Source organism: Tarenaya hassleriana, unplaced genomic scaffold (assembly GCF_000463585.1).
Source record: "Tarenaya hassleriana unplaced genomic scaffold, ASM46358v1 Cleome39, whole genome shotgun sequence".
Lineage (NCBI taxonomy): Eukaryota > Viridiplantae > Streptophyta > Magnoliopsida > Brassicales > Cleomaceae > Tarenaya > Tarenaya hassleriana.
The window spans coordinates 416265-429698 of record NW_010966822.1 but is presented as its reverse complement, the minus strand read 5'-3'; the positions used below and the strand labels follow the sequence as shown (position 1 = coordinate 429698).

At 40.6% G+C, this 13434-nt stretch overlaps 2 protein-coding genes across 3 annotated transcripts; one reads left to right on the top strand and one right to left on the bottom strand.

Moving 5' to 3' along the window:
• Positions 1-7058: 7058 nt before the first annotated feature.
• On the bottom strand, positions 7059-8686 carry LOC104822919 (HVA22-like protein c). Its single transcript, XM_010554281.1, has 5 exons — positions 8485-8686; positions 8335-8361; positions 8088-8210; positions 7479-7725; positions 7059-7369 (listed from the first exon to the last, which is right to left on the bottom strand). The coding sequence occupies exons 1-5, from the start codon at positions 8562-8564 to the stop codon at positions 7301-7303; spliced, it is 546 nt and encodes a 181-aa protein (XP_010552583.1). The 5' UTR covers positions 8565-8686; the 3' UTR covers positions 7059-7300.
• Positions 8687-9443: 757 nt separating this feature from the next.
• LOC104822917 (cullin-3B-like) lies at positions 9444-12723 on the top strand. Of its 2 annotated transcripts, none has more exons than XM_010554279.2 (3): positions 9444-9668; positions 9840-10030; positions 10530-12723. In XM_010554279.2, exons 2-3 carry the CDS (start codon positions 9870-9872, stop codon positions 12565-12567), a joined length of 2199 nt encoding a protein of 732 aa, XP_010552581.1. In that variant the 5' UTR covers positions 9444-9668; positions 9840-9869; the 3' UTR covers positions 12568-12723. The 2 variants fall into 2 exon arrangements, with proteins under 2 accessions (XP_010552581.1, XP_010552580.1); XM_010554278.2 differs by having other exon boundaries at positions 9445-9668; positions 9827-10030.
• Positions 12724-13434: the final 711 nt, after the last annotated feature.

Genomic DNA, 13434 nt, shown 5'->3' with positions numbered 1-13434 from the left:
GCTATGTTTTCTGTTTGAACGGAGGCGCTGTTAGCTGGTAGAGTTCCAAGCAGGCGACCGTTGCAGATTCTACTACAGAAGCTGAGTATATTGCAGCGTCGGACGCAGCAAATGAAGCTGTTTGGATCAGAAAGTTTGTTGGAGACTTGGGTGTCATTCCTAGTGCTGATAGCCCCATTGCTCTGTATTGTGACAACAATGGAGCAATCGTACAAGCGAAAGAACCCAGATCCCATCAACGATCCAAACACATACTCAGACGATTTCACCTTATCAGGGAAATTATAGACAGAGGAGACGTACACATTTGCAGAGTGTCGACAGATGACAACATTGCCGATCCGTTGACGAAGCCTCTCCCTTCGTCGAAGCATGAGGGTCATGTTAGGGATATGGGCATTAGATGTTTAGCAGTTCATGATTAGAGCAAGTAGGAGATTGTTGGTTTAGTGCTCTATGATGTACTGATTATGAGCTTTGTTCAGTTACATTCGATGTATAAATACTTTCTATGTTTTTTTTATGAGAGTATTTTATTCATTACATGTTCTTGCATGCTAGATATGTTATGAAATCCATGTATCATTATGAATGATACTAAACTCCCTAGTCTTATGTCGTTATGGGAATAACGACATAATAAGACTAGTATGATGTGTGATTGATGATCACATAGATGATCATAGGTATTGGATACGATCACGATCATAGGTATTCGTTGGAGAACGAAATACTGGAATGACCCGCATGAGATTGTCACATGGACTAGAGTCATGACTAGAATCTCATATGACGGTTCCATGATCGGATCCTAAGACCTGAGATATCTACGGAATCCAACATGAGGAGTTGCGTGCTTTGAATACGTCTAACGTCCTGCGTAACAGGAGGATTATAAAGGCGTGTATCAGGTACGAAACGAATCATGTACTGGATTGTAGATAGTCAAGACGGGATTTGTACCTCTCGTAAAAGAGAGAGATATCGCTGGGCCCCTCGTGTGAGCGAGACTGTAGAAATGTGTGGTCGCACTATAGACGAACGTCGTCTATTTCAGACAGTCGAACTCAGTGAACGAGAAAGCAGTCGAATCAGATAAGGTGGCTGGTCCATGCCTTATGTTCGACATATGATATCGCGATACAAAAGGATCATCAGCCGGAATCATCACTGGCGTTCGTATGATCACGAACAAACTCTATTCGAGATAGGTAGTCATAGTGTCTTGCTAGACACCGCCTATGACTTGTATATCCGGAATAGAGATTTCGGACTATACTGCTATGTCGAATGAGCCTACAGGGTCACACACGCAGGGAAGGACAAAACGCACGAGAAAACGACGGGAAAACCAAGACGGAAGGGCCTGGAACGGACGGACCAGAACGTTCTATGAGGATAGAACGGACGGTCCGCACTAAACGTAGACCGTCCGTTCTGCCTTACTGGAACGGACGGTCCACGTGCAATTCTGGACCGTCCGTTCCAGGTTCCGGTTTTCCGAAAATTAAACCGAAATTAGGGTTAAATCACTTTATAAGAAAGAGATTAGAACCCTAATAAGTGAGAGACTTCGAGCAGCCGACTTTTGGCAGAAAAGAAAGAGTTTTTGGAGATCCAAAAACGAGTTCTAAGTCTCGAGATTTCTCGGTGCACATATCGAATAGAGATTCGGGTCCTAGCAGACAAGTTCCAATCGTTGGAATCCATCCCGAGGTGTGGATACGTGTAGAGGGCGAGGTATTCTTCCTGCCTTTCGTGGTCAAACGACTTCTTCAGTTGATACAGGCCCCGGATCGATTGAGGTAAGCGTTCTAACGTTTCTACGAATTCAATAGCAGCATGGTTCTAGGGTTCTATAAATTTTTGTTTTACTTCCGCTGCGCAAACCCTAGAATCGATCTCTTAGGAATAGGATTCGCTCATGAGATCCCAGGAAAACCCAACAGATAGAGCCAACGCCTAAGGAGAAAGAGCCATCGCGTAAGGAGAAAGAGTTTTCTTCCATGGACCAAATGGTGGCTAACATCATCGTACAAGTAGGAAGTAAGTATGCGAACTTTGTCATTTGGTCACGTGAGACCATGTTCATATGGTCACATGGTACCATGTGAATATGGTCACATGTTTTAATCTGATTGTATACTTTCTTTTTCGTTCAGGACATGACCTCGAAGAAGATGCTGAAGAAGATGACAGTGACTATGATGGGGATGAGGCAGCTCAAGATGATGCTGGCAGTGAGGATGAGAATACAAAAGAAGAAGATGTTGGCACTGAGGTAGAGAATACAGAAGAAGAACATGACGCTGATGGTGATGGGAGTGAAAGCGATGGCGATGAGGATAAGGTAGGCGAAGAAGCTGAGGAAGAGGATGAGACAGCCGCAAAATCTTCTGACAAAGGATTTGTCCCCCTATTGAAGATGAAGTCACTCAACCTCCAGCAGAAATTCCTAAAACTGTTGTAGCTGGCTCCTCTGATGCAGAGTTGAGGAAAAGAAGCAAAAGAAAACTTGCTGATGGGCCATCCAAAAGAAACCCTTATGTAGAACCAATATCAACTGGTCCACCGCCCAAAAGAACTCGGTCTCAGGCTGCAGGAGGTCGAGGGAGAGGCAAAGCCAGAGCCAGAGGCAGAGGCAGGGGCAGGGTGTAGAGGCAGAGGGCGAAGCAATAGAAGCCAGAAAGATGTTGGTGAGGAAGACGAGGTTGAGGAAGAATCTTCTGACGAAGGCGTTGCTGAGGAAGACGCTGAGATTGCAGAAAAGGAATTTGTTTGGAAACCAGAGCGTCTCAACCCGAGTGGAAATATTGGAGGGAATCAAATTTGCCTTATTAAAAAAAATACTACTCTCATTTGCATGGGTCCCATCAAAATCAAGGGTTAAATTGTCAACTGCAACTTTTTTGCATAGCTGGATGACACTGGACCCCATCCAAAACAATGCATGCCAAACCTGGGTCCCACAAATTTTCGGTCACATTGGGTCACAGTTGGTCACATTGGGTCACAAGGGTCGATTTTATGGATTCTTTCAAATGAATCATTACGAATGCTTTCACATGTTCCATATTAACTCTTTTGTACCGTATTGAAGAGAAAAAACAGAATTATTCAAATTATGGGTGCAAAAGTAGTGTTCATACATGTGTCCCATAAGTGTTCATAGTGTTTTATGAATGATTTTGACAATATTGGTGCTTTTGTATTACAAACACCTTAACATATTTTGTAAATTTATGATTAACACTATATTTGTGTTCTTTATACCTTGTCACAACACAACCAAGTTTAAAAAGCATGTTTACACCTACATTTACTTTTCTCACTTGGTCACAGGTCACATCCGGTCACAATGGTCCCATAGTACAAAATTGGACAATGGTCACATGCTGGTCACAATGGGTCACAAACAGTGGTCATATGAGATAACTTATTTATTGTATTTTAAGATGTAGAATGAGACCAAATTAAATAAATTAAAATACAACAAGAAAGCAAAGGACATGGAATACAATACACAATTATTATACAAATGATCTCTTTATTCATACATGGTCAAGTGTTCTCTCACACATTGCTGATATTGATACTTCTTTGTGACATGCATCCTTTTTCAGGCTTCACCAGGACCCGGAAAGCGATTTTGTTTGGGTCTCCCACTTTTCCGTTTGTCTTCCACTATAAGAGGCAAAACCACGCGGTTTGCAATATTTGGATCATCGATACTCCATTCACAACAATCGGGGATCGGATACACATTTGCTTCATAAGCATGACGCCATGACTCGCGCAAATAGTATGGAGAACACAAGTCTGGTATCTTATTTGCTTTCACAACCTTATGAGGTGCTGCGATTGCGTGACTACATGGGATCTTATCAATATCACACTCTGTCACTATAACTTTTCTAAGTCCACTTGAATGTTCACTGACGGAAAGATTTATAATTTCTGTTACATTATTACTCCCAACTTTACTCTTAAAATTTGGGCTTAACAATAAACAATCGTCATAATCTTCCACACCTCGTTTTCCATTTCCTCCAACAACACTACCATCAGCAGGCATTATAGCTTCTTCTTCAACGTTATTTTCACCATCAATTTTCATACGTAACTCATCTATCTCCACATAAAGTATTCCTCGCATTCTATTTATTTTATCCAACAGATAAATATGAATGTGCTTGTCATTCCATACGTAAGGCGGCTTTCTGTTTTCCTTGACATTTGGCAAATAACTCAATCTAATCTCCGTTTTATTTTTCTCCACTTTCATCTCAGCACATAACTCTCGAACAAGTTCACTATAGGTTACCTCACAGGGGGGACAAAAGAATAACAATCTTTGAGTTTCCATAAACTTTCCTTCCCATTGATATTCTCCGTTTTTATTCACTCTCCACCTAACATCATACAGAAAGTATACAATTGTCGATCTCTCATCTTGCCCGTCCATCGTACCTGTAGAAAGGATAAATACAAAATGCAGATCAATTAAACTATTCTGGACTCTATGACTATGTGACCATATGAATATAATACCATGTGACCATGTGAATATAATACCATGTCACCATGTGGCCATTATTACTATTCCAACTATTCTATATCATGTTACCATATGAAATTGTGACCATGTGAATTTCTCATCATGTGACCATTATTACTAATCTCACTGTTATGAATCATGTGACCATGTGACCATGTTAGTATGGTACCATGTGACCATGTCAACATGGTACCATGTGACCATGTGAACATAGTACCATGTGACCATGTTAATATAGTACTATGTGACCATGTTAATATAGTACCATGTGACCATATAAACATAGTACCATGTGACCGTGTGAAGATAGTACCATGTCATCCTTGAATCCTATCCGAACTGTTATTCTAAACACACGGGTCTAATGTAACCATATCACTATGTGACCATGTGACTGTGTGGCCATGTCACAAACTTCTCTCTAATGTGACCCGACTTTTGTGTATAGTGATATTCTAAAAACAACATCTCAAACCCCAGATCCGACCCGGATCTATGACTATACTATAGTCCAAAGGATAAAAACTGCACAAACATCAGCAATTACAAGAAAAAAAAGGTGGAAGCAACATCACTGTTCAACCAAAAAATAACAACAAACATCAATGTGCATGAAAAACAATAAGGTTTTCGCAATTGCTTACCTATCTTCAACCTCTTGGCTAATTTCACACTGATTTTGCTGGAATTTTTAACGATTTTGGATTAAAAATCGCAACATTCAGAGGAGAGAGAGCTCAGCGACGAGGGAGAGAGAAGCAGGAGAGAGAAAGCGGAATGAGAGAGGAGAGAGACTTAATTTTTATTTTTATTTTGACATCTGGGTGACATTGTCATCACATATCAACGGGCACAATTTCCCTTCTTGTCCAAAGCATATCGCATCGGCATATTTTACCGCAAAAATACTGCACTCACAGCCATTAGCATTCTGAGGTAATCCATCCACATACTCAATATCGAGTACATCGCCATCATAGAAACTTTCTGACCCAACGATGAGACAAGTTTTTGGAATAAAATGACTGAGCTTCTGAACTACCTTGTCCATATTTTTTCCTTAATCGGTTTGAGCAGTCATAAATCTGGAGTCTAATTGAAATCCACCTTAATTGTATTCCAACGGGACCTTGTGACTGTGTGATCATGTGACTTTGTGACCTTGTGACCATGTGACTATGTGACCATGTGACCATGTGACCATGTGACCATGTGACCATGTGACCATGTGATCATGTGACCATGTGACCATGTGATCATGTGATCATGTGACCATGTGATCTTGTGACCATATGACCGTGTGACCATGTGATTATGTAACCCTATGAACTTAGAAAAATATGAGCAAGTAACCATGTAAACTTATAATATATGTGATCCATATAATCATGTGACCTGTGACCATGTGACCTTCTAACCTTGTAACGACACAACCGTGTCACTAAAATGACCATCTCACATGTGACCTTGTGCCCATACAATCGTGTTACCTGTACGACCTTGTGACTTTTATGAACGTGTCTGTGTGACCATGTCATTCGAATCGTCATGTCACCCATATAACCAAACATCGACTCATGTGATATTGTTACCTATATGACAATCCTAAATAACTTTGTGACCGAAACTCACTCATTTCACTCGATTTTAACCTTAAACCATCAAACCCAATATTTTATTTTGAAATCCCCAAATTTTCAAAAGTACCCAAAACCCTAATGCTCTCGAGTTCAAATCTTCACCCATACTCAAACCAAATAATAAGAAATCTCAAAATCAAACAAATGTGCAAACAGATCAAAATTTAACCTACCATGTGTTGTTCTAACTATGCAATCTCCATCAGGTTCTCATTCTCGCTCGAAGACTGTGACGAAGACGAACTCGAATCCATGTTATGCACTATCGTCGTTAATTCTTCTTCTAATCTTCTCATATTTTGGTGGGTAAATAAAATTTGTGAGAGAAAACGAAAATTATGGCACAAATCGACGAGAAAGAGGAGAGTTCGTCGATTCTGCAAAGAGAAAAAAAATGGCGATTAAAGAGAGAGGGGAGAGAGAGTTAGACGTGACCTAGAGGAGAGAGAAAGAGAGTAATTTCTCTCCTTTAAATTTTTTTATTTTTATTTTGACTTTTTAATCTATGACAAGGTTTTTTGGTCTTTTTAATATATTATGAGGGGTTTTGTGTCTTTTGTAGTATTTTTTGTTCTTTTTTTTTTTTGATTTTTTATTTAGAGGGTAGGATAAGAAGTAGATGTAGCATTTGGAGGGTATTTCAGCTGTATCCACCTTTAAAACAAACGAACAAATGAGTACGAAAAATTCAGAAAACTTGGCCCCACAGTTTGACCAGAGCCTTGACAGTTTTCCGACACACACCTCGAATGTCGAGTTCCTTTTTCTAAATGTGGTCACTCCGAAAATAAAAAGATAGTAAATTTGTGATGTTAAATCTGGGTCTTTCAATTTTATAATATAATACATACGAAAACATGTAACACAATATGGACCGACTACTATAACGAGAAAAGACATGATATATACACGACGACAAGACATCATTACATAAAATGTTTCAGAAGAACGAATCTTTTGAGTTTCGAGACCACAGCTGGAACGCGTTACTAACAAAAGGGTTCATCCACATAACCAAAGGAACCGATCTAAACCGGTAAAGAAACGATAACCGTACAAAACCAACGGTTCAGTCTTCGGTTCTGGAAGTTGATTTAGTAACCTAATACCTGTAATCGTCATCGAAAATCATGTAATTGCCTCCCCTCCTCCCCCTCTCCTCTCGATCCACCTGAAAACACATGAGCCGAAAGGAACATTATATACGGCCCATACATACGCAGTACATACGTATATACACAACGTGTTACATGCAAGTGTGTATACATATATGTATATACCCTTGCAATCATTCTCTCGAAGGCTTCGGTCCCGTGCTCTTCCATGTACCTCTCGGCGGCGGAGAGGATGTTGTCGGGCTTGCGGAAAAGGTCCTTCTTTCTAGGGACGTACCAAATGTTGGTCGCCCTGTGAGGGTTTATGTAGAACGGTCGAATGAAGTGCCTGTACACATATGCAGCTCCATTGAACCTTGGCAGGACCAACCAGCATGCCCCGAACAACTTTGCATATGTCCATATTGGAAACCTTATACGGAAAAAAAAATCTATATATTATTTTATAAATTATGGCATTTTTATGTAGAGAAACTCTTAAGAATTTATTCAAATGTGTCAATATACTCAACGAATTTTTAATTTGACAAAAAACTACATTCGAATATAAAATGTATCAAATAACTATACCGAATCTTAAACGATTATCTATGATGCCGTTTAAAACTATGCCGGAAATTGCAGACGATTTTAGGATTTGGTGTAAGTATGTGACACATTTAAATCCAAATGTAATTTTTTTGTTAAATTAAAAATCAGTGTAGAATAAATTTGTGTGGGTTTTTGTTATTTTTCTAATGCATGTAAGAAATAAAAGGGAGAGGGGGAGAGTACCATTCGAGGACCTTGGCGAAAGTGAGTTCGACGAGGGTGACGAGAGAGTAGAGGACCCAATAGGTAAGCCATTGCTCGTCTTCCGCTATGCATTTCGTCTCTATCGCCTTTATCGAAGCATATCTGTCCCATGTCATGTAACACCCCACTCGCTATTTTACACAATCTAAATATATATATATATATACAGGGAAATCGTGCTCTATAGATCTAGAGAGAGAGAGAGAGAGAGAGAGATGTCACTTACAGAGGGTAAACCAGAGTGACCAGAGGGCTGCAAGACCATGAACCGTACGTTTCCATTGATAGAGATACAATACAAAGCTCCATAAATCAGTAAAAACCCATGAAAATAAAAACACAACCGAGAGAGAGAGAGAGAGAGAGAGGACCGTACAGAGCAAGAACATCTAAGTTCTTGAGGACAACTTGTATAAAATTTCCAGAACCAGAACCAGAACCAGAACCAGAACCCATTCCCCTCTTCTCGTCTCTTTGTTTCTTCACAATGATGAAAGATTTAAGGCTCTGTAAGAAAAAAATTCAAAAGCTTCTCTCTCTCTCTCTCTCTCTCTCTCTCTCTCTCTCTCTCTCTGTATCTGTGAAGTGTGGAAACAAAAGTGGGTTAAAGTTTTTGTAAAGTGCTCATTGGACTTCTTTGGACCACCTTACCTTATGTCCATTTATTTTTGTTATTTTACTATTTCCGCTTTTCAAAAAATGGAAAATAGAGTTTATGTTACACGAGAAAAGAGGCACCGAATATTGTCCGATAATTACGGGGAGATTTTATTAGAAGTAACCATTAAGATATATTTTTAAAAAAAATGTAACATGCATCAAATATACATAAGTTAAATTACCTTAAGCAATGTCTTTTTTTTCTTCAATTGAACTACTTAGACTTAAAGTGCTGTTTATACATTAAAAAAAGGGTTTACGGGACTTTTGCATAAGAAAACCGTTGGAAAATAAATAATCATATTTCACTTTATGAATTTAGCATGAATTCATAAATCTATGATCTGACGTGGATTTCACAAATGGGCCTTTAAATGGCCTGAATTTTCAGAATCAAAAGCCACATCTATCACGTCGGCCCATTTAAATCACCACTCAAACAAACTAACTGAAATTATTTGAAGTCAATCTTTGATATTTTAGTTGGATATGGTTTTGAAAATTTATATTTATTCGAATTTTATGTTTTATTTGTTTCGATTCAGAATTTATAGATAAAAAGAAAAAAGAAATCATTTGAATACGGTTATTTATTTGGTTCGGTACGCGTAAAACCGAACCGTAATGGATTACCCTATCAAAGAACCAACAACCAGAAAGTAACAGAGTCGTCTCTCCTTTCATTCTCTCTCTCCGGCAGCCTCGACCCTCTCCCATATATATATATATATATATATCATATACATATAGATGCATGTATACACGCACTCTGTTATTTTCTTGAATCTAAATTAACTTTTTCATTTTCTATTTCTCAATTTCCCCTAAATCTCTTCGCTGAGGACAAGAATACATTCCAAACCCTAACCCGACCCGACTCACCCGCTTGGATTCCTGCCGGTCTGTTTCCTGTTTCTGATTCTCTACTCTCCGATTCGTCGATCGACCTTGGTTTTATTATGTTTTCGGATAGTCTTTCCTTTGCGTTTAATTCTTGATTTTGGAATCTGGTTTGAATGATCGGTGACCTTTTCTGGTTGTCTGTTGTTCTAATTTAGGGTTCCGATTCAGATTTTTTTTCTCGGACTGCTTGCTTACAATATGAGTAATCAGAAGAAGAAGAATTTCCAGATAGAGGCCTTCAAGCACCGGGTCGTGGTGGATCCGAAATATGCCGACAAGACTTGGAAAATTCTCGAGCATGCGATCCATGAGATTTACAATCACAACGCCAGTGGGCTCAGTTTCGAAGAGCTTTATAGGTCTTCTCCTCGTTCCTTTTTGTTTTTTCCCTTTCGGGTAGTTTTTCCCGCATGCTTGATTTGTTTTCCCATCAGATCATCTAGGAAACGGTAGAAGGTTTTTGGGATGGAATTTTTCTCCGTATATATTGTTGATTAAATGTGTTGAGCTGTTTATAATGGAAATAAATAGGACATGGATATATATAATATATATGCTGCTTTACTTTCATGTAGTTATTGTCTTTGATTAAGCTCATGGAGAAGGTAATGTAGCTAGATATAGCAAATTGTGTAGAGATCACTTGTCACTGCGCATCAGTTGAATCATTTTTTTGCTTCTCCATTGGGCATTGTTGTGTTCATGCTACAAATGTATTTGTAGCGATGCTACTGCTTTCTGTCTCGATGCGAGATTTATATCATGATTTGATATGCTGAATCTTTGAGATATGTGCCCGTAAGTCGAATTGAGTTGTTCTGATATCGCTTTGGGTTAACTTTCTTTGTATTGTCGCAGAAACGCCTACAACATGGTGCTGCATAAGTACGGCGAAAAGCTGTATTCTGGGCTTGTTAACACTATGACTGCCCATCTCAGAGAGATATCCAAGTCTATCGAGGCAACTCAGGGAGGATCATTCCTAGAAGAGCTCAATAGGAAATGGAATGACCACAACAAAGCGTTGCAGATGATTCGAGACATTCTGATGTACATGGATAGGACTTACATTCCGAGCACCAAAAAAACCGCTGTTCATGAGCTGGGGCTTAACCTGTGGAGGGACAACATAGCGCATTCCAGCAAAATCCAGACGAGGCTTCTTAACACCCTCCTTGATCTAATCCACAGGGAAAGGACTGGTGAAGTCATAGACAGAGTGTTGATGAGGAATGTTATTAAGATGTTCATGGACTTGAGCGATTCGGTGTATCAGGAGGACTTTGAAAAGCCATTTTTGGAGGCTTCTGCCGAGTTCTACAAGGTTGAGTCCCAGGAGTTTATCGAATCATGCGATTGTGGAGATTACCTGAAGAAAGTGGAGAAACGTCTAACTGAAGAAACGGATAGGGTGTCCCAATATTTGGATCCGAAGAGTGAACCAAAGATTACTAGTGTGGTTGAGAAAGAAATGATTGCCAACCACATGCAGAGACTAGTTCATATGGAGAATTCAGGGCTGGTTAACATGCTTCTCAACGACAAGTACGAGGACTTGGGTAGAATGTACAATTTGTTCCGCAGGGTTACCAACGGGCTTATCATGGTTAGAGATGTTATGACTTTGCATCTTAGGGAGATGGGAAAGCAACTAGTTACGGATCCCGAAAAGTCAAAGGATCCAGTGGAATTTGTACAGCGTCTGCTGGATGAACGGGATAAGTACGACAAAATCATCAGCACGGCATTCAACAACGACAAGACGTTCCAGAACGCGCTCAATTCTTCGTTCGAGTATTTCGTAAACTTGAACTCACGTTCACCCGAGTTCATTTCCCTGTTCGTCGATGACAAGCTAAGGAAAGGACTTAAGGGTGTGAGTGAGGAGGATGTGGAGGTTATTCTCGACAAAGTTATGATGCTTTTCCGATACTTGCAGGAGAAAGACGTCTTTGAAAAGTACTACAAACAGCATTTGGCTAAAAGGCTTTTGTCCGGGAAGACGGTTTCGGATGACGCAGAGAGGAGTTTGATAGTGAAACTGAAGACGGAATGTGGATATCAGTTCACTTCAAAACTCGAAGGAATGTTCACTGACATGAAAACTTCTCAGGACACGATGCAAGGGTTTCACAGTAGTCACCCCGAGCTTTCTGAAGGACCGACACTCGTTGTTCAGGTTCTGACAACGGGTTCATGGCCCACACAGCCGACCGTCCCTTGCAATCTACCGGCCGAAGTGTCTGTCCTCTGCGAGAAGTTCAGGTCATATTACCTCGGGACACACACCGGTAGAAGACTGTCTTGGCAGACCAACATGGGGACGGCCGATATCAGAGCCGTGTTCGGGAAGGGTCAGAAGCATGAACTGAACGTGTCGACGTTCCAGATGTGTGTTCTCGTGCTGTTCAACAGCTCGGACCGACTCAGCTACAAGGAGATCGAGCAGGCGACGGAAATCCCGGCCCCGGATCTGAAGCGGTGCTTGCAGTCGCTGGCATGTGTGAAGGGGAAAAACGTGCTGAGAAAAGAACCGATGAGCAAAGACATAGCGGAGAATGATGCGTTTGTGGTGAATGACAAGTTCACGAGCAAGTTCTACAAGGTGAAGATAGGGACAGTGGTGGCGCAGAAGGAGACGGAACCGGAGAAGCAGGAGACGAGGCAGAGAGTGGAGGAAGACAGGAAACCGCAGATAGAAGCGGCCATCGTCCGGATAATGAAGTCGAGGAGGGTGTTGGATCACAACAACATAATCGCGGAGGTGACCAAACAGTTGCAGTCACGGTTTCTGGCTAACCCTACCGAGATTAAGAAGAGGATCGAATCTCTTATCGAACGTGACTTCTTGGAGAGAGATAGTACGGACAGGAAACTTTATCGTTATCTTGCGTAAAGGTTCTACCTTTTTAACTCAACTCTCTCTCTCTCTCTCTCTCTCTAGTCTCTGGTCTTTTTTTTTTTGCCAAGTATACAATTTGTTTCGCCCTGTTCCAGCCTTGTGTTTCATTACACATCATCTTAATTGAACTTGTTGATTTCCCCCCCTTTTTTTTCATGGATACAGTCATAGGAATACTTGGTTAGACGAATTTGGTTATTGTAAAAAGAAACTGCTCATACAAAATAGGCCGGGCATGCTTTTAGGCCCATTTGTATTTTTTATTCGGTATACATAATGGGCCGGGCCTTGACATTTTTAAGGCCCATTTAGATTTTGATTCGGTAAACTGGTAGACGAATTTAATTGAACGGAAAGTTCCGTCGCTGTTCGGCCCCCCGCCCCACCCTACCAGTCTACCACGATGGTTCGCGTACAGTCCGACGTCGTTTTCACGCGAAAATGTGGTTTGAAATATCAACGACGAAAACGCGGAAACCGGGAATAATCCTACACGGTTGACAGCACGACAAGTCAGTCTCTGTTACCCGAATCCAACGGCTCAAAAGCTCCATTAGTTTCCGATCTGCTTAGGATCCGTCACGTAGTTGGTTGTAGTTATGAGATGTTGCAGAGGATGATACCTTCTTCGATATTTATATATTGTTTATATTTTAGTCAGTACAGTTGAGCCACGTCTTCTCTCCGGCGGCGACAGTTCGATTTTTTCCCCCATTTTGCTTTTAATTGATTTGTCAACCTGTGTGCGAACCCTAACGAACCCACTCTAATAAATCATTGAATCTTTCGGAAATTTTTCTGTTTAAATTAGTGTAAAGGATTTTCTTTGAGCCTTCCCCCCTCCCCCCCCCCCCCCCCCAT

Coding starts and splice junctions, on each gene's coding strand:
- LOC104822919 (XM_010554281.1), bottom strand. CDS start 8,564: ATGGGTTCTGGTTCTGGTTCTGGTTCTGGTTCTGGAAATTTTATACAA. Junction 8,362..8,484: donor AACTTAGATGTTCTTGCTCT/GTACGGTCCTCT, acceptor ATGGTCTTGCAG/CCCTCTGGTCACTCTGGTTT. Junction 8,211..8,334: donor GTCACTCTGGTTTACCCTCT/GTAAGTGACATC, acceptor GACATGGGACAG/ATATGCTTCGATAAAGGCGA.
- LOC104822917 (XM_010554279.2), top strand. CDS start 9,870: ATGAGTAATCAGAAGAAGAAGAATTTCCAGATAGAGGCCTTCAAGCAC. Junction 10,031..10,529: donor AGTTTCGAAGAGCTTTATAG/GTCTTCTCCTCG, acceptor GTATTGTCGCAG/AAACGCCTACAACATGGTGC.